General features: G+C 36.3%; 3 protein-coding genes across 3 annotated transcripts; all 3 read right to left on the bottom strand.

The window, feature by feature from the left end:
* Positions 1–4,606: 4,606 nt before the first annotated feature.
* On the bottom strand, positions 4,607–5,172 carry LOC126799827 (uncharacterized). Its single transcript, XM_050527083.1, has one exon. The coding sequence runs from the start codon at positions 5,088–5,090 to the stop codon at positions 4,821–4,823; it is 270 nt and encodes an 89-aa protein (XP_050383040.1). The 5' UTR covers positions 5,091–5,172; the 3' UTR covers positions 4,607–4,820.
* A 3,568-nt stretch (positions 5,173–8,740) lies between these two features.
* LOC126798346 (vesicle-associated protein 4-2-like) lies at positions 8,741–12,022 on the bottom strand. Its single transcript, XM_050525284.1, has 7 exons — positions 11,461–12,022; positions 10,580–10,650; positions 10,251–10,332; positions 9,994–10,112; positions 9,395–9,472; positions 9,158–9,277; positions 8,741–9,069 (listed from the first exon to the last, which is right to left on the bottom strand). Exons 1-7 carry the CDS (start codon positions 11,741–11,743, stop codon positions 9,007–9,009), a joined length of 816 nt encoding a protein of 271 aa, XP_050381241.1. The 5' UTR covers positions 11,744–12,022; the 3' UTR covers positions 8,741–9,006.
* A 3,274-nt stretch (positions 12,023–15,296) lies between these two features.
* Positions 15,297–21,372, bottom strand: LOC126800077 (uncharacterized). Its single transcript, XM_050527357.1, has 2 exons — positions 20,563–21,372; positions 15,297–15,375 (listed from the first exon to the last, which is right to left on the bottom strand). The coding sequence occupies exons 1-2, from the start codon at positions 20,757–20,759 to the stop codon at positions 15,297–15,299; spliced, it is 276 nt and encodes a 91-aa protein (XP_050383314.1). The 5' UTR covers positions 20,760–21,372.
* Between the last annotated feature and the right edge of the window lie 234 nt (positions 21,373–21,606).

Here is a 21,606-nt window from a genome sequence, read left to right as displayed (position 1 = left end):
TATTGACTACGATGAGTTATATTCTCTCGTTATGAACATATTGATTCCCCTACTTGATCAGTAGTAGTGTTCATGAAAACTGATTTGCAGCATATAATAGTGGTCATAGCATATCTGTAAAGGGATCTTAATGCAGATATGAAAGTGCCCGAGAGACTTTAAATGCCTCCAAACCACAGATAGCTTATGTAATCAAATTGCGAAGTTTGAAAGAACGTAGTATAATCGGTTGCAAAAACTTATACCAATATGTGTTCATATGAAAGCAAATTTTAGACTCTCTATTCCGTCTAAGTAAAGATGATGAAATGATTCATACATGTAAGTGTTGTTGGGACACTATTGCTTTCATTATGATGTGATTAACTATGCGCCTATGCATCGTCATTGGACTTGTATTGCTCATTTGACATGGGTTTAGTTCTACACTTAGTGAACCAACGCAAATCCTATCCACACCAACGTCGTCAGCAGCTCTAGCAACATCAACGTACACCTTGGTGTAGTAGTCGACATTGGTAGCGTAGAGGATGCGTACGGTTCTGTCTCGGACTAAAATCAGTCATTCATTGGTCCATTCCCCCCATTCATTTGTGAAAGACACATTGAATGTGACAAATCAAAATCTGTCGAGTTTTATAAGTCAACTTCAATGAGACCTACAAGACAACTCGCTCAATGAAATATGGTGAAATTGGTACCGTTGGAAATGTCTATGTATCTACTTTCCAGGGACACTAACAATTTGTTCATAGCTATCATATTGAGTGAATTATGACTGTTTTAGCAAAATAGGATAGTTCTGTCCGGGAATTTTCAAGTTAGTCAACTTCGACCTAGCACTATGAACTGCTCCGATCAAATTAGATTGTGAACTTTATGTCATTGGAAAACCACGGGTGTCTAATTTCCAGACATTTTATAGTTCACTGATACCTATTGTGATGAAGAAGTTATGGCTGTTTAAGTGAGTGAATGTCATTCTACCCGAGAATCTGATTTTCATTATAAACTCTTGTTTTGAGTTATTATGCAATCTTGTTTCCTAAGATCTAAGTTTGGCTAAGTATAGCATGTATGATCTAAGGATGTGTGGCTAGATTAATGATTAATCATTAGCCCAAGACTACGTTGAAAAGCATGTAATGAACGTTGTATACGTTGTTCTTTATACTCCATGATTATGGCACTAATCAGGTGGACTTGTTTCGTAGACTTCAAGAGGAGTCTACCTCACATGATGCTATCAAATGTAGACGGTGTGTTATGCTGTTTTTCCCTTCGATCAAGCTTTTGTTTTTATCCAAGAGGTTTTCATTTTTCTTGACAAGGTTTTTACCGAGGCAACGATGTGTGTACCATGCAACCTAGGCATACGACACAAGGGGCAGTGTTCTAGGAGAATCACTATTTTACCCTTGTGTGTGTCTTAGCCTTATTAGGTTTCCTGTTAGAGATAGATTCGCATTTCTGTAATAAATTAGGACTCCGAATCATACGGGATTGTGGTTATGTAATGTCTATATATAGGTCCAATCATCAATCAATAAAGTATTACGTCATATTCCATTACGTTGTTATTATTCTTGTTTCGTTCATCTTGCAACAATAGTTATAATCAAATATATATTAAAGCAAAAATTTCGTAAAAGGGAATCAGTATGTAGAGAATGAGATTGTTATTTACATGTAATGATTTATATATTACTGATACAGAGGGATGGGTAAAAGGATTTCTGTTAAAAAAATTTTTAAAAGATTATTTATTTATATAATTTTTTATTTACATGAAATGAGTATGTAGAAAAAAAAATAACCTAAACAAATATTTTCACATATTTTTTTCTATTTATTTTTATTATTGATATAAATAATATAGAATTACAACGTTACCCCTCACATGCATAGTATGTGACTCAAAATTGGATGTAAAATATTAAATTTAGCGGAGGGGTGCAAATCAGCAATTTTTACAAAATTTAGGATGTAAGTTGACCTAATTGCAAGTTGAGCGTGTAAGTTGACAATTTCAGCCAATTTCGATGTGTATTTTGGCAATTATGCCAACTTAATATGAATGTTCAGCCAGCTGCAATGACATATTGGCAGCCTCGCATCTGAAATCTTAGCTCCATCGGGTAAGGAGAGGATGGAAAACCTCATTATTTAATATTTATCAATTATAAATTATGAAACTGTATGGCTTCGTTTATTGTAATAATGATGTAATACAGTGAGTTAATTAACTAGCACACGTACACAGTTTTTTTTTTTTAATATAACAACTAATAGAAAGACAACGATGAGTTGAGTTGAGAGAGCATCAAAGCTAGCTAGTTTGCTAGTTCATCCTCTTTTATTCTTACATTATTTGTCTTCAGCTCAACTTATACATTAAAATATAGCAGCTCACTTTGTAGCACCATCAGTACATAGCCATTGACCCACGAAGAAGCTCTTGCAGTTGATATTAGGGTTGATTGAAAGGAAGGATTGGAGACTGAGATTGAACTTTTGAGCTACACTACCGCAAGTGTCACCTTCCTCTGCACCATAAACAGCATTACAGACCAGGGTTGGAGTCCTCGTCGCAAATCCAACTGCACGCATTAATTGAGCATATTGTATGTATTAGATAAAATGCGCGCACAGAATATAAAAATTCATATATACACCAAATTAAAGAAAAAAAGTCGACCATATAATCGAAAAAAAATAACTACTAAGGATGAAAAATATCCCTAACCAGCAAATCGTTTACTCTCAGCTACTGAAATGATGACAAGAAGAGTAACAACTAAAAGCAGAATCAAGTTAGACTTGGCCATAATGTTCCTCGTTGATCTTTTTGAAAGAGTTCCTCTTTGATCTATATAAGCAAATAACGTACTCTATGTCTTTGATTCTTTAGACTTTGGGTTTATGTATTTAAAGAGAAATTATGCGGATACATTGTAAACTATGATTCCTATCGTTCAATATGAGGCCGGCTTGTTTTACTACATTGGCCTGTCATGGGATTTACCCCTAAATTTTGCATTGGTTTGTTCAATATTGCCTGTGTGGTTGTGATTTGCTTTTATTAATATTATGTAGCACAACTCAAAAACATTCATTCTCTTTGTCTTCTTCTACACTTTAGAGTTAAATATATACTTGAGATTTTGCCATTTTGGAAGCGAGTAAATGAATGTATTCGATAAACTGACATGTTACTGTGAAGTTGTCCCTGATCCAATATAATCTCGAGAAGTTTTGCGATGCAGCTATCGATCTGGATATATTCTTCTTGTAGTTCTATCATAGGATTGTTTATTTACTCTTCTGTTTACCCTAAACATCAGTACTTAATAGTGAATCCGTAAACAGAGGCAAGTTCTTAAATGCATCAATGTTCTTTCAATACTACACGTTTCTTAATTTGCTTTTGTTTTACTTGTACAGAATTTTGGTGAAGGTACGGTAAGCTTAGAGGGAACCTTGTAGAGAATGTTAACAATGCACAAGGTGATGAAATGAACAACGAAATAAAGAAAAATACAATGACATAGTGAAGTAAGTTACTTGGTAGTATAATTTGTTATGAATATATGTGGGATCCGTATATGTTTCTGGTTAAAACGTTTTATAGATGGAATTGCATCTACTTTGCCTGCCTAAGCCTGAAGTGATATAGATGATATTAGATTATTAGTAAACATAGCTTTTCATCTGAGAGCAACCAGTAAACTGAGGATGAGATTACTGGTTTTCTGTCAGCTAAATTACTAGGAACTTTTAATGGTATGCGTAATGAGGTCCTAAATTTGATTTCTATTGTTAAATTTGTGACTGTCTTAGCATGGATGTTATTAAGGCTGCATGTTGTACTACATTTTCTTGCCATGGGATTCAACTCGAAAGGTGAAATATTCTGCATGGGATCGCTCATTGCAGGCCACGGTATGATTCCAATTACGTAAAATCGTTCAACCGGCTGCCATTCATAGCTGCCTACATACCTTCGCAGGGGGTTTATTTTTCTTTTCCCTTTTCTTTTTCCCCTCTGCATCAATTGATTCATAAGATTACATGAGTGATGAGACTTTTATGACATTTATACTTGTAATTTTGTATTGTCATTGTTGCAAGTGAAACGAAAGCCCCATGATACTGGCTATCTCAGTATGTGTGATGCTAGTCAATAACAGTATAACACGTACTATGCTTCTATGCATATGCTTAGATAGTAAGATTTTCTATGTAGCTTCTATCCTACACCCCGAATTAGCACCTTTGTTATATTAAGGTTATGAGTATGAGATATTGGAGGTCAATAAAAAGATTGTTATGCAACACTAGCCTCGGACTTAGGTGTATAACTAATTTGCTCAAAATGTAAGGTGTATAACTAAGTAATTACATAGACAAGCACACCTAATAAAATAACTCCGAACGTAGATTTTGATAGAATTATGCGGGCAGTATATATTGGTGTGAATTGTCAAAGAGAGTTGTATCTGGTTTGATCAACCCAAAACCAGCACTCAAATAGTATATTATATGTAGCTCTTCATAAATTATAAATACGGAACCAAATTGAAAATATAGAAAATATGGTGTAAAATACGAGAAAAGAAAAGGTCATCTATTACTCGTCATTGCTGTACAATTTACATCAAGATTCCGACCACCATACCCGGTCAACTCAATAATCGAGTTACCCATCATCTTCCACAACAACCTATCCTCCCTGCTGCGGATCAACGGTAACTTCGAGCTTCCAACTTATATTTAAGACCCGACGCCGGAAAACCACGATGTCCGGCAGTGCGACGACCTTAACCCTGACCCCAGCAGTTCAAGTACATGACTCGCTGCAGAGACTCATCGGACTGCTGTCGTCTCTCCTCGCTCTTTCCAGCGACTCCTCCTCCACCAGAAAGCCCTGTCCCGGTTCCGCCAGACGGAGGGCGGAGATCGGAGGACGTGTCACGCCTCCGGCTGATGTGGAAGGAGTTAAGGCCGGAGTTCCATCTGTGGACCTGGTCGGAAGGGGCAGGCGCCGTGGGAACACTGGCGGCCATGAAGACACGGTTGAGGTAGTTCATGTTCTGAAGAAGAACAAGAAAGCCGAAAAGTGTTGTTGGTCAGATGATTGAAGAGTGTGAGAAAGTGTTGGAATTGGGATGGAGATAAGGGAGGTGTATTTATAGAGGAGGATGAGGATGAAGACGAGGGTGTTAAGGGGTATTGAAACACGCTTAGTGGTTTTGGAATAAAATTATTTTATAATTAGAAATGGTGGGGAGAGTATTGTTTTGGGGCCTATTCATATAGTTTAATATTTTCGGGCTGTCCAAACTGCATATTTGACTTTATCCTCAATTTCTCGAGCTCTTGATATTATCCTTTTGTGGATATGATATATTTTATAAGCGGAATTACATAAAATTATTTCAGTTCTCAAATTTATTAATAGAAACATGAGAATTTAATTGAGAGATGTGATTTGTCTGTTATTTCTTTTATATATATGTCTGAGAATTCAGAGGGTGTTCATATAGAAGTACGATTTTGATCACGACTAACAGCAGCGGCTGATATAATCATAATAGAATATAATATCTTGAATATGACAAGAGCTACGTCATAAAATGTGCTTTTATAGTTGATAACTACAAAATCAATTACATTTTGCGGTTGTAAAACATTGTACCATAAAAAAGAGTCATCTAATTGAAAAATAAATTTAAAATGAGCATGATCGAATTTGAGATATATATTTTGTTTGTATCGTGTTCATTTTGTTTTATCATCTAATTATGTGCAATTGTTGCCGAGAATTAGAGACTCGTAGAAGGAGATGGGAGAAATTGAGGATATATGTAGCCAGTACCAAGCAGCGTTTGAGGTGGGGACATGTGGCGATGTTATCCGGATTCCCCACGGAAATCAGAAATCATGGTGACTCACCAATTTGGGTTCAGTGTCTCTACCTCTCTCACGGGCCCCTACCCCATTGTATGCATATGATTATTAATCAACCTCTGCATAAAACAATAAGCAATCACCCTTACATTTCGTTTGTTTCTTTCACTCCCAGGGGTACAATGGTCTTTGTAGGATAATGGATGTCGTGTGATATGGAGGGAGAGGGACATGTGGGAGGGTGTGGAGTTGGATAGTGTCTTGATGCCCAGGCATGGGCTTCACGTGCCTCTCTGCGTTATTGACGCAAATACCCTTCTTTGTTCGGGTCCTTTCGTATTCCGATGTTTGTCGGAAATTGACTCACCGCAATGTGACACAAAGTTTCCGATCAATCAGCATCGCCCCTAATGTGTACATGTCATTGCGTTCTAGTGTCAAACTGAGTCGACCGGATGAATACGAGTTCGGGGGTAAGTTTAGTCTCACATTCGTATGATAACACAGGCGTTATCTAATAATAGCGTATGATTTCATCACTTTAAAATATTATATAATTATTGACAATTCATATAGAAAACTATGTTACAGTTCTTGCATATAATACAATTATAAACTATGTATGAGCAAAAGTCTACAACATGTTCTCCTAGTTTGATTGACGCCATGAAATATACTCTACATGTTCTCTTTCTTGAACACAAATCCAACCGGTGATATGAATTATAAGTGACACAACCGCTCTATTTCAAAATTTATCTACTTGAGTTCTAATGGTGTTGGAATGTTTAATTTTTTTTTATCGGTTTAATAACTGAAATGAGTCGGGCGAACTCACGCCAGACTTAACAAAAAGAGACTATATCATTAGATCAAATGACTTTTAACTTCGCTGATAATATGCACTGTGGATTGTTTATTTCCTCATTTAAGTCTTCGGCTCCACACGTATTACTTCAACTGTGACAGACCCAAACTATTTTCCCAATTGGATCCCAATATCAGGCGGATGCCTCTAGCAAAACCCTCCCTCGGCCTCACTCTCTAGAAATGGGGCATTGTTGAAATTTCAACACCATGAGATGGTTGTCACACTCGTCCCATACAGTGAATGTGGAACTTTGCATTGCAACTTATCTTTATCTTGAACTGGAGAGAGAGGCCATGCTGTTTATTCTTATCAATGGTGTCGCTTTCATACTCAGCTTTCATCCCAGGTCCACTTATCATCTTTAATCACCATCTTAAACAGTAACATCCATTACCTATTACTTCTATAATCACACTCAACATCTTCATCAATCAGGTCACTATCACAACTCACAGGGAAGAGAACTGGCCTCCTCTAATATAAGTGCATTTGTGCATACAAGACTCCAAAGTGACACTAATAATTGATCAGAATACTCTCGAATCACTCGCTTTAGCACCTTCTGCCAACTAAAGAAAAATATAAATAATAAAAAAGAAATATCATTTTCTGCATGAAGTTGTCAAAATCCTTAATTTCTTTTCTTGAATCCTACCTATCATAGACTTGCCACTGATGGTGATATACTACCTACTATCATATTTTTCAAAACCAAAGTTTCCTCTGGCTATTGATTATTGATCTTTCTTACTTCAAAGTTGGTTTAATGACCTCTAAACATATGTTTATATGATCTTGCTCTTAGTATCTTCAGGTCCTTCAGAAGGGAGCTGGAATTGGAACAAAGATATTTAGTCTTCATTAATTCATACGGAATCTGAATTATTGCATAAATACTTAAGCACTCCCTTTTAGACCTGTTCCCAGCTAAACAGAACAAAGAAAAAGAGAGAAGCTCTGTTGTTTTCTGCATTAAGTTATGAACCTAGAAACTGATTTATAAATTATATTCCTACAAGGCACTGATGGTGATAAACTACCCACTAATGCTTACAAAAAGAACCATATGATACATATCCATGTTTTTTTAGTTCAAAGTGGGTTTAGACCAAATATTAAAGAACTTTGTGAGCTAATGTGACAACAGTGAACTGTTAATGATAAAAAGCTTCAGATCCTTCAAGAACAGAGAAAACTGTGGATATTGATGATTTAATATATTTTCATTCAGGCCTACCCACTTGTTAATTAAATTATGAAAGCAAGTACATTAAGTTCTGGATTAATTTGTGATTAATATTACAACAATGTAGTACCTGTCTGTCTCTCTACTGGCTTACATTCTAAATTTCTAATTCATTGATAAAGCACCTTTAACAAGATAAGATCTTTACCTACCTTTATTCTCCACAAAGATCACTAATTCTTTTTCAATTTGGGGTTAGTGCACATATAATCTTCAATATCAAAACTAAATCTCTCTTAATAAATAACACATAATATGAGACTGAAATATTTTAGACATTTCCATGTATCCAAAAGCTAAACCAGATACTCCTCTCAGTATGTAAAAGATTAAGTCTGGTCAATTAATAGATTACTTTGATTAATATGCAAGTTAAACATACTACTAGGTGGACATTAAACTAAGACTTCACCAGATCTCAGTGCACTTTACACTATTAATTTATATAATCACTAGATGCAGCAAGATTCTGCTTCTGGCAATCCCTATAGTGGAATAATTGGATCATTTGCCTCATTGTTGTTCACTCTCAAGTTTCAAGTTGTCAAAATCTGAATCATATCAAACAATAGTTGCAGGAGGGTACAAACCACAGCTTTTTATTAGGTTTCTTTTTGTTCATGATGCCAATAGTGTATGACAGCACATTTATATTGCACCTGCTAAGCTAAACCCACCCATAAGCCAATTGGACCAAATATAAGATCAGGGACACAATTAAGGTGTAGGGTTCCTTCAAAAGTTCTAAAACACAGTTTATGGAACTTCATTCAGATCTCTTAAAATGAGCTAAGCTTAGGATTGTCATTATGACTATCTACTTATACATCTATCCACAACAAAACATGCTTCCATTTACCCCTTGCCTGCCTGTGCTGATACTAGAACATGCTCAACTTTGTTTCAAACATGAAGAGGGCACAACCAATACAAATTCACATACAGGAACTTCCACACGAGAGAAAGAAATGAACTAACTCTACATTGAATCGACAACTCCTTCAACCTGCTGCTGAGCTAGGTATCTTTCCCTCCGTTCTTTCTACAATGGAAAATGCACATGCCACAAATAAGACTATGACCAACAAACATCATTCTACAAGAACCAACAAACATGATGAGTGTCTCACCCATTCATCTATGACCAATCCTTCTCCTACAATTCGAGGCCCCACTTCTTCTGGAGGCTTCTTCCGTGACTCAAGAGCAGCCTCGGCCTCAGCCAGTTGCCGCTTGAGTTTTTCCATTGCCTAAACATAATGAAATGCAAAGTGACAATGTTCATTACTCTGGCCAAATTAGGGCAAGGAAAAAGATAAACAAAGGTTAGGGCAATGACAATTTGAAGATATCTCCATCCAACTTACAAGGGTAGGGCGTTCTGGGTCAAGGAAAACAACACGTAAAACCTGCTCAACAACAACTTGTTCCTTCTGCTCCTCAAACTGCATGAGTACATGCAAAAGATTGAAAAGAAGATTTTTAGCATCAGAGATTGTGAAGCACGCTTGTTTGTATATGTTCTAGAACATACAGTACATCCGAAAAATGATTTAGTTGACACTAAGATACAACATGCTGTAGAAGCAGAAGATTAAACTTCCAATTATATAGAAGTTCCCATCACAAATTCTCAATCAGTTTGCCTATTAATGATGTAGTGTAGCAGGCATGAGACAGTATATGAGGATTACAAACAATGACTACAATCAACAATCTGAACCTGACTTGTTATATCTGAACACTGAATTTGATTACAAACAAAGACAATCTGATTTTGGAGTCTACCTACACTCACTGATATTGTTTTGGAGGAATGTAGATGCGTAATAGATTTCAAAATCAAAGAACTAATTTAAATTAGATAATTGGTTCAGTTTTCATAAAAAAAATTGACAACTGTATTGCAGAAAGAAAAAACAAAGTTCGACATCAGTAAGAGTCTGAAAAATGGCTTCAACCATACCAGTTCTGGAACATAGTCCATTTCTCCTTTCACCTTTAAGCTCATGATCTTGAACTTAACCCTGCTTTTCTGGTCTACCAGTTTTTCATTGTTCTCTGGAGGTTCTACGAACTTGAATACTGTTAATCAAATTACAATTTCAGATTATACACACTAAAATATATAGTAGCTGGTATTATATTCACTGAATGGAAATGCCAAAGTGCTCAAGAATGAAAGGGGCAGGTGGCAAGGAAATAACAAGAGCAATGCATTACCAGTTGCAACAAGACTTTCACCAGGAGCAAGTATACCTCCTGGAGGACGCATGTAACAACTCTTTGGTGCAGTCGTTTGGAACTGAAAAACCACAAAAACAGTAAGCACTTGGATGATTCTGCTGGGTGGATAAGCATAATACATTATATTAACAGTAGATAAGCTTCTAAAACTATAGTCCTATGCAATACAATGTGCAGGATCAATTGTCAAGTTGTGCAACTAGTTATGACAAGTTGCCATGCATAGTAATAATTAAAATGATTGAAAGGGAAAAAGCGTAAAAGAGAGAACCTAAAATTGGTTTAAAAACAATTGCAGTTGATACCTTGAAAGCTACATGAGACTTGGAAGTGTTTTTAATCCCAACAGCACTCTTAACCTGCTTTCCAGGTTCATCTGCATATGTAACATTGGTAACAATCACACAGTGAGGACGAACATATCTGCCATGAAATCATTACCAGAAAAGGAACTCAACTACAAACGAAGCAAATACTTCTAAATTGAACCTGTTGCAAGAAATCATGAAATTGGAGAGGAACACAAATACAGAAACAAATTACTGACAGTAAGTAATGCTGTTGTGCATAGAAACCAAATATTTGATCTAACTTCACAGCAAAACTATCTTTACTCAACCACACCCAACAAGTACCAGATTCGGAACAACTCTAACTTTCAACAAAACTATATGTACATAATGTTGATTCTATAAAGAAGGTCCTGGCTTTGTAATCCAAAACAAACTAGAATTACACAAATAAGACACCTGACACCTTTCATAGATTGTGAACAAGTAATGCAATGTATGTGCATAGAGAAGACAAAAGAATCCCAAGATCCTAATCTAGGATTGAGAATTTGAGATACTGTGATCATAGCTTATGTTACATTAACACAAATACAAATCAAAACTCAACTCAAACATGCACCTTAAGTGAATCACAGAGCACTCCAAAGATACAATTAAGTTACATGTAGTTATGTACTAATAACATGCTTAAGACCCAGAAGAGCATTTAGAAACAAAACCCGCCTGTCTTACACATCATGCATTTGAAGTTTTAAACTAAACACACCAAAGCAAACAAAAATTGTTTCATTCTTCTAGATTCTTAATCAAAATCATAACTTTAGCAACAAAAGGAATCTCAGATAAAAGAAACTCATGTAAAACCAAACATAACTGAAGATAAGGGGGCGTACATGGGAAGAAGAGCTTATTAGGAGGATCAAGACGGAGCCTTCTCCTAGCGGGAAGCAAAGACTTGGCCACATACGACACCGTACTGCCAGAATAAAGCGCCGGGCGCTCCACAGACTCGTGAATCCGAGTAAGCTGATGAGCATTATGCATAGAAGACAAATTGGAAGACGAAGAAGATGCTGAAGAATAAGGAGGAGCAGCATTTCTTGACTGCCAGAATGGCCTTTTGCACAGACTCCACAGCTTCCCATCAGACCCAAACTTCTCAGCCTCCACAGCCATTATTCTCAACACAGTCACCGGAAATGAGCCTACCGGCAAATGGGTTTCGCCGGAGATATTTGGAAGACAGAGAGATGAAGACTTTGTAAAAGACTGAATTTGATGTGAAGTGGGTTTAGCTTTGTGTGTGTCTTTGTTATGTGAAAGGGTTGTGTATGGTCGCAAATGGGGAATGTGATTGAGTGTGAGCTTTCACACGGTGGACTTTCTGGATTGTCGGAAACTGGCGGTGGTCACCCTACCTGCTATTCTTGGTTGTCACTTTGGCGCAGGGAGTTAGTCTTAAGTTTACGAGAACTTTAGGGGTGTGTAACGTTTTATTTTTTGGTTTTTGATGTGAGTTGTGACTTTTGGGGCCTCAATCTCTCTAGTTTCTCCTTTAAGATGCAAGAGCTGTGTACATTCTTCATTTTACTAGCCTTAAGTTTTACCATCTTGATCTCGATTCTTGCCAAACCACTAGCCGCTGAGTTACTGCTATTGTTCGAGTGTAGTTCGAGTCTGAACATTTTTACCTAAGATGGATGTTATGTGCTACTTTGCTATTTTGATTTCGTGACTTTTTGGGTATCGCATCTCAATTAACGTTGAAACTTACAAGAATAGATTGATACCCTAATACTTGTGTAGATGATGCAACAGTTGATAGCACAATAAGCTCTTGGCCTCTGGCAAAGCTATGCCTATTTGTGGACGAATTAGAGCTTTAGTTGCACCAAATATCTCCACAGCTTTCAAATTTTGTTATGATTTCTTTCGAACTATTCTTTGGTGCGACATTCCACTTTTGCTTTAAGAAGAATGGTTGTATAAAATGGTATAAATTGACAGAGAAAGGGTTAAAGAGAGGGATGCATATCCTCCATTTCATCAAGCCAGTTAGTAGCATTATATGCAACATGTAGTTCTAGCTGAGCCAGTGGTGCCATTACTGATGCTTCCCCATGTGGCCCTCTTGTGATCCCTAACTAGAAGAAAGAAGGCATCTTCTCAATGAATGAGTGAGTGAGATCCCTCATGTTTGATAGGGTTCAAAAATGATTTTGGCCTACCAACATTTTCATTTGGGGCAATGTTAACAAAGCTATATTGGTAAATTGCTGAAACTGCGGTACGCTATGGTTTACTCAAACAGCTTTCGCCTGCAGTTATTTTCTGTTCCCCCTGTGCTGTGGATCATTGTTTGTTTGAGATCGTCGAGATTGAGTATACAAGTTTGATTATGTAGACAAGGGATTCTGTGGCTTAGAGATTAGATCACAGTAGTGATATACTGATATTGCCACCATTACAATCAGCTTCCGATAAATAAAATGAGCTTAACAATCATGATCAATTTCTTTATTAGAGTAGACATGATGGAAAGGGTACTGGCAAGATCGTCGACCTCTTGCTCAATTGGATCCTCAACAACTCGAGTACATTATTAGTCCAAGTGAATTTCATGCATTCGCATTTTTTCCCTTCTTTTAACATCATTTGTGAAAAATAATAATAATTACTACAAGTAAAAAGCAACAAGAAGAAACCTGTAATGTATAGAGAGCGGAATGGAAGGGTGATGAAGGAGGGGGGCTATTAGCTTATGCGTTTTAAATCTTCAGCGACCATTTTTGTGCAAAACATGGTAGCAACATAGGATCATAAACAAGAGGAGAATTCTGTAAACCCATTGAATTCCAGTCATATTAATTAAATGGTATTGTGAACCTGTATACCATGCTTCCAGCCACCTGAATCAAGTGGTTTGCTATTCATGCGTTTAATTTGTTCGATATATTGTATGACAGACACTTGAATTGCATGACTATCAGTTATTAGCTGTGTATCTGAGCATTATATTGCTGCCTTTGTTTTCATGTGATACCAACCTATAATAATTCACTCCTCTCTCATAACTTCAATGATGTTAAACATATGATCATAAATCAGCCATTTACATACAGCATTTGAGATTTTGGAAGCAATTAATTTAAAATTTAAAATACACCATGGGGCGGAACAAGTGAATAACGATAACAAGATGGGCAGATTAAAGATATCTGATATCATATTTTGGTTTTAGATCAATTTAATTTTCTAGATTACCAAAGAAGTAATGCATCAACTTTAAGAACTTTTAGTTTTAAACTAATTGCTAGTTTGCAAGTTTTGTAAATTTTGTAAATTTTTTTATTGTAGCCAGAGATGTATATCTCTTGGGTTGGTATAGTTACTTTCTTTTGTATGATTATTATATTTACGAGACATAACTTTCTTCCTAATGTTATAACAAACATTAGAGCAAGATGATCTTTGTAATAACTTTGAGTTTTTTTTTTAAAGATAATTCCGTTGAGCTTTGATTTAGAGTGTCAATTATCATTTGAGAAATATTTGTGTTAGAAAATAACACTTTATTGTATTAGTCCTAAAAAATTATATAATATTAGAAATTTGGTATATTTATTTACTTGAGTGCGCTATAATTTAGGAGCTTTAATAAAACTCGTAGAATGGAGAAAGGGACAATGGGAAAGCAAAATTGCATCGTGTGAGTGAACCACACATATTGTACTGTGTTTATTTTGCATTAGAAAGGGTCCAATTTTAGGTGAAAGCAGTATTGACTGGCACTCCAGTCCCTTATATAAGCAACAGTCGAGTCCCACTCGCATACCATGGTTGAAAGAAATCCAAGCTGCCTGCTTGGGCGAGAAAGGCAGAAAAGCTCAGAGCAAGTTCTTGGGATGGGAGGGTTGGTAAGAAATATAACCTGAATACAGATAACTTCTTACCGATTCCACCCATTCCAACAATTTCCTCGACTTACTCTCTTTCTCTTTCACTTGTTTGTTACTGATCTAGTACTCTATCCATACAAACCATTAAATTTCTGATTGAGGGAGAAGGAGTAAGAGGGAAAGAGTCGGAGTGGTAGGGAGTTATGGGTTTGAGGGGATCGGGAAGAACGCAAACCAACCAAGTGTTCTGGAAAGTAGCAAGTTCTTCCCGGATCCCCCCATTCCCGTGATTTCCTCCTGTTCATCTCTTTCCCTAACTTTTCCTGTTTCTTGTTACCGCAGTAAGATCATCACTTCAATGAAGTATTGGTTAGAGTAGAGAATTTTATTGATGCCCTGAAATTCACAAAGGCCTTGCTACATTCAGAACAAGTTTGGGTTTTGGTCCTTTGGATGGTATCAACTATCAGATTTGATCTTTTTGAGTGTCACCATGAGATTCATATGCCATCATCCCCCGAGTCTCCTTGTACAGCATATCTTACCTGATCTCTCAAATTATCTTCCGAGTTTCGATAGGGGATGGGAATTTAGGCCATAATTGGAATAATTTGGTGAATGAAGCAATCAAACAATTTGTCAATCTGCTATGTAACCACATTATCAAAGAAAATGAAGAAAAACAAAAGGAGAATGGGCTAATGAAAATAATGTCTTACCTAAACTTTTACATTCATGTTTATATCACAGATACAAAGATCTACAAGTTACAACTAGTCATTAGCAAACTTTGTTGAGAACTAGAAATGTAAGTGGCCTGATGAACCAACTCAATTGGGACCCCAGCAGCTGAGGTACATGACTTTTCTGAGAGACTCCTCAGATTGCTTGGCCTTGTCATCTGAACTCCTCAGATGGTTTTGTTTTTGTAAGTTCATGAGCGAAAATTCTTCACTTCACTGAGTGAAGGTTCACATTCTGCTAATCAGACTGACGCTCTAGAATCACAGCCACAAATTAGTGTCAAAACTTTTATTTGACTAACGTCGTCTTGTCATTGTGTTATGGACCGAAAGTGATCGCCACGCGCTATTTGTGACTGGATATGTGGTCGTTGTTTCAAAAATACTATACAGTTAATGGTCCCCTCGTCTCTTTTCTTTTGGTCCCCCCTCTCATCTTCTATCATAATTATCTGAAAGACAATTGATAAACCCTCAAGAATAAGGATGCTGCACCACACTGTGGAGAATCCCAAAAATAATTGGGTTTGGGTTAGGCTAGATTAGCCTTACTAATTATTATTTTTTGTTTAAGTTTAGAGTTTCCAGAGTTTTGAATAGTTACGAAATTTTAATATCATCGTACTATATTTTTTTCATCAAATAATTGGATAATATTTACGGTCCTAATTGCGTCGTATAGATAATTTCACAATGTAGCACACTTTTGTCCACGTGTGTCTATATTATATAACTATAAATTAATTTACGGATCCTATTAAAATTTTGTCTGATTAAGACATCATTTAGCCATTAAAACCTCCGATCAATCTAAAAATAAGCGATTTTTACATATTAAATCTTTATTTACCGGAGTTTTGTGAAATAGGTTTCTGCAATTTGACCACACATGCTTGTATGTAAAAATTATGGTTTTGCATATGTACATGGATTTACTCATTCGCGTCCCTGTTATGGGTCATTCCTTAATACATAAGTTGTGTTTTCAGTTGATCGGAGAATCGGAGGGTTAAATGAAGTCCGAATTGGATGAAATTTTTATTACCTCCCTAAATATAAGTACTAATCATATTTCCAGGTCTTGATTAATCCCAATAAGTTTTATCCATTTAGTCGCTTCATAAAATCTTAAACCTAATGTAAAAGTAATTATACATTAGTGAACACTTTGTCAATAGAAAATCTAAGTTTAAAGTATGTTCGATCGACATCAACAGATGTGACCTATATATATATTTAGAGATCTCTTCAAAATTTCATCTAATTAGGACATCGTTTGGCCATTGGGACATCCGGAAAATCCAAAAAGATATTTTTTTTTACATATTTAAACCTCACTGACCGGGGCTTTGCATAATAGGTTTCCGAAATTTGACCACACACACTTGCATATAAAAATTATGTGGTTTTGCATATGTAAACGGATTTCCCCATTCAAGTCCCCATTATGGGTCCTCCCTCAAGACATATTAATTGCAATTTTGATTGACCGGAAAATCAGACGGTCAAACGAGGTCTGAATTAGATGTAAACTTTACTAGGTCCCTAAATATAAGTACTTATCACATCGGCATGTGTCGATTAATCTTGAGAAGTTTCCTCCATGTAGTCGTGTCATAATGAGACAACTTTATCTTAAATCTAATATAGAGGTTAGTATATATTAGTAGACACTTCAACTATTGAAAACCTAAGTTCAAAGTATGTTCGATCAATGCCAACCAATGTGACGTGTATATATATATATATATATATATATATATATATATATATATATATAGACCTCATCGAAATTTCATCTGATTAGGATATCGTTTGGTCATTAAGACATTTGGTCAAAGAATTGTTTTTATATAATAAAACCTCATTGACCGAGACTTTATAAAATGAATTTATGCGGTTCAATCGCACACGCTCACATACAAGAATATATATTATGTGATTTTGCATATTCAAAAGTGTATTGATACGTGATTATGGGTCCAAATGTGTATCAATTGGTAATTACTAGTCTTGTGTATTACACATGCTTATGCAAAGCAGTTTATTTTCTTTTTTCACTTTTATTTATACTAGAAATTGCATGCACTCATAGGGGTATGGAAAAATTGGCGGTTATTATTGTGAAGATGTGATTTTATGAAAATATTGATGTTTGGACTATAAAACCCATGTTTGTTTATATGCTAATGTGAGATGTGAAATTGTATTTTTGAAACTTCGTAATTTGATAGTACTTGGGGTGCTGGTTTTATAGTAGTAGAGATAGAAAAAGTTGAAAGTGTATTGAAATGAGAAGTTACCGTGTGGTTGAAAGTAGAATGTGAGTTATCTAATAATTTTTTTTTCATTTTCTGATTTTTTATTTTTCAATTATCATTTTCTAATTTACCATAATATCTTTAATATGTTACTGTTCAAGGCTAACAGAGTTGAATGGTGGATAAAGGTTTCGCCTCCACCATAGAAACTTTACGCTGATAAAGAAGTTTCGGCCGATTTATCAAGAACATCATTTGGGCCTTCATGTTCAATCTTACCTTTACTTGAACCTTGGTACCGTTTCCCCCTACTGAGTAAATCCTTCTGCTGCGCACCGTGGTTAGGTGCCTTGTTGGGATTAGTCACATAACCATTTGAATAGCCTACTGTTGTCTTCACTTCATAAGCATGAGCAGCCACACTAGACGTTGATAAAGCCACTTCACTCCTCAATTGCTTTGGAGAATGAGGCTCAGAGGGACTAGGAGTCCCGGTCTTGCCTCCCTCAGGCGCCAAATAGCAGCCAGTGAATCCATTGCTATAGCACACAGTCCCAATTTCACCACACAGTTTCTATGCAAATTTATAATAATTTCAACCCAAACACGCACTAATAGAGTTATTACGCGCGGTTAGTTGAAGAAAAGGTGAGGGTTCATTGGGTGGAGGGAAGAACCTCTGGTTCATGAGCCCATAAAATATGGAAAAACTATGAGCTGCAAGCAGTGTTCGAAATATCGGATATATCGGCTGATATATCGCCGACATTTTGAATCCGATACGATAAGGACATATCGGTCAAAATTTAGCGGTCAACGCAAAAATGATGGTCAACGGTCAAATGTTGGTCAAACTTTGATATTTTTTTTTCAATTTTTATTTAATTTTTTAATATTTATTTTCTCTCTTTTTTTTTGAAAAACTTATATATATTTTTTTCATTTTTTCATATATATTTTTAATTTATATATATTTTAAAAATATATGATGAATTTCAAGTCTAAATAATCATTCTTAAATACCTATTTTGTATTATTAAATGTCGTTCGTGTACTTTAATTGTCACAAAATCAAATATTTATTTTCTTTAGTTTACTTAGTATCGTTTTTATAGTTTATTTGTACATATTGAAGTATAATTTTATAAATTTTATTGAAAATAAGCAAATCTGATAACACCGATATATCTCCGATAAAACCGATATATCATTTTACCTCTCGACCGATACGATACCGATAAACGATATTTAGACAATTGGCTGCAAGCGATGGTTTTCTACTTGAGGGCAAGTTTCGTCACTACTCACTTACTCAGCTACCTACAAGGCTACAACTCTTCAAGTAATAGATAAGCACACGGTTTCCATCAATGCGAGTCTTCCATTGTTGTCATTGACCCCATGAAGCTCAATCATTTCATTTTTTTTTTGGGAAAATGTTATAAATGGTCCCGTGGTTTCGGATCATGGCCATGTTTGCATTCGTGATTTCAAAATGTCTAATTTTAGTCCTTGTGTTTTAGAAATCAATTATTCTTAGTCCTATTTTAACATTCCGTTTAATACTGTTAGTGAAACCGTTATGTGCCCGTCACATGTTTGGATCTTTTTGTCTTTTGCCTTTAAACTTAGTTTCAATTACATTTTTTCCCACGCATTTCACAAATCTCTAACAATAATTGGGAAAATAGCTTCCTTATAAAAAAAAATTCAATGAGGAGGGCCCTTACTTATAAATTGGACAATGCATCTGTGTAAAGGTTGCATAATTTAAAATCATTCTAATCATCTGTAATAGTGTCACACTTTTATTATGGCAGACATGTTGTAAATACGTTCTTGAATATCAAAATATGCGATTGAATAGTAAAAGAAATTGTGGCTAACAAAACCAACAAAATTATCTAAGAAATTCATGGATGGCACCAAACACTATTCAATTTTTATGCCGAGCAGTCATTCCATTTCCAGGTAGTGTCCATAATGGGGCAGAACCTTGTCCAGGATTTAAGGATGCACTGAAGCTAGCCCAAACTTTGAAGGTGAGGTACTTGTTTGGGAAGATTTTTTTGCGTTGTAGTTGTGGAAGTGCCAAACTTAGTAGTTGAAGCTCCAATATTTTGTTGAGGTATCTTCACTCACTTCCATGTCCATATCGAGGGTTCTATTGCAATTGATCATCTAACCCTTCATGCTGCACATAATTATCATAAACGTCTCCCTGATTTTCAGCCGCACAATTCTTTTCTTCATTCATTCTATAGTCTATTTCACGAGAAGTCTGGGAGTTTGACACTCTAATATATTGGTCTTGACTAAACACTTGGTTGAACAACTCATCTGGGATTTGAATGAGCAGATCATCAGGAATATCATCCCAATTATAAATCGATGTATGATTACCTTCAATTTGTTTAAAGCATTGTAAGTACAAAGGTAAGGCTATAACATTTTTTTTACATGGGTACATCAAGGTAATTATGCCGCACGTGTAAACGGGCCAACAGTTTGATATGAGCGGGTATAACTGTCTTCGACATGTCATTAAACGACGAGCCGTTCTTTTGTGAGGCGTCTACTGTATGTATTTTGTGTTTTATTGAGGTGTATAGTTGTCTTTTCATGTAAAGATTAGAGCGTATTCGACCGTACTCACCTCGAATTCGGCCATTTTTGGCGCGATTCCCACGTTTCCATCGTCGCAGACAGTTGACACGCTTCAAGACTCGTCGTATAAGTGCCTAATATACTCAGAAAATCTCCCGGAGAAGATAAGCAGATTTTGAAGAGACAATTTACCCCTGTGCGTTTTCTCATTTACGATCTGCAAGTCCCCGCCCCAAAGAGGGTACCGTGTCGTAAGAGGGCTAATGATAATCAAGCCAAAACAGATCGAGTCTCGTATTAATTTTCTCCCATGCATTACAGAGAATCAGGAAAACTAGAATCTAATTACAACCATGAATTTTCTGTAAACGAGCTGATTTGGTTAGTCGATCACTTAGTTGGGACCCCAAGAGTTGAGGTACATGACTTTCCTAATAGACTCATCGGACTGCTTTGGCTCGTCGTCTCTGAGCTTCCTTGAAAACAAAGCTGAGTATGAGGAAGAGAGTTTGGAGTGAGCCTGAGAATAAGACCTGAGGTGGGTCTTGGCATGTTGCCGCATCAATCTCATAGTTTGGCTCCACTTACACATCCCTAATTGGTCTTTTTGCAAGGCCTCAACTACTCCTACGCTTGCTGCCACTATCCAAGCCCTGTTGGCGACTGACGATGAAGAACTCATATTGTTGATGATCTTGATCTTTTACTGGAATCAGAGATGTGAAGTTCTCTTATGCTCGATGCTAATCAAAGCTATGAAGTATGGTTCGAGCAAACATGATAACTTGGTCGAGCTTTTATAGAGGAGCGTGAAAGCAAGTTGTAGAATAAGATATTGGAGAAACCATGCGCTAGAGGCTCTGTAACTTCTGCTGGTTTTTTGGTTAGTGGTGAGTCATGCTATTTTCAAGTACACACGTACTCTCACTTGTGACAACCTTGCCTAAATACTTCACACGTCTGTATAATGCTGCAGAGGAGCACATGGTATCCCTTACAAAATCCAAATTGAGCCTCAAGTATGGGTAAGAAATGGAAATCCGGATCCGGGTCTTCCGCCTTCTTCGTCGGGAGAACCTATTATGGGACTCTTCCTCATGGCCCCCCAGTGGTTCTTGTTTGTTGTCTTTCTGGTTAGGATTAGGAAAGTTCTTGGTCATGAAGTTACTGCATAATCTGCATTAAGGCCAACTTTCATATGCAAATTCTTAATTTGCAGAACGAATAGTAGTTGCTTTTGATACAACTCGATTGCTATGAGAAGCCTCATAGGCTACAAATTTGATGTTTCAAGTTTCAACCTGATGAAAAAGCTACAACAGTTGCGGGTAAAACTAGCAAATTTGAAATGAATGGTGCAACTCGGAGCGGCAGCCTTCTACTCCCAAAGAATTAGTTCAAGTGAATTTTGAAGAGGCCTTAAACCCTTCTGGATATCTATCATATGTTTTTAAAGCAATCTGAATTTCAGTATCTGGATCACTAATCAATCATTCACGATCAGGATTCAGGAACAGGATGTTATGACT

Source organism: Argentina anserina, chromosome 6, assembly GCF_933775445.1.
Source record: "Argentina anserina chromosome 6, drPotAnse1.1, whole genome shotgun sequence".
Taxonomy (NCBI): domain Eukaryota; kingdom Viridiplantae; phylum Streptophyta; class Magnoliopsida; order Rosales; family Rosaceae; genus Argentina; species Argentina anserina.
The sequence above is the reverse complement of the archived record's forward strand: the minus strand, read 5'-3'. Positions and strand labels throughout refer to the sequence as shown.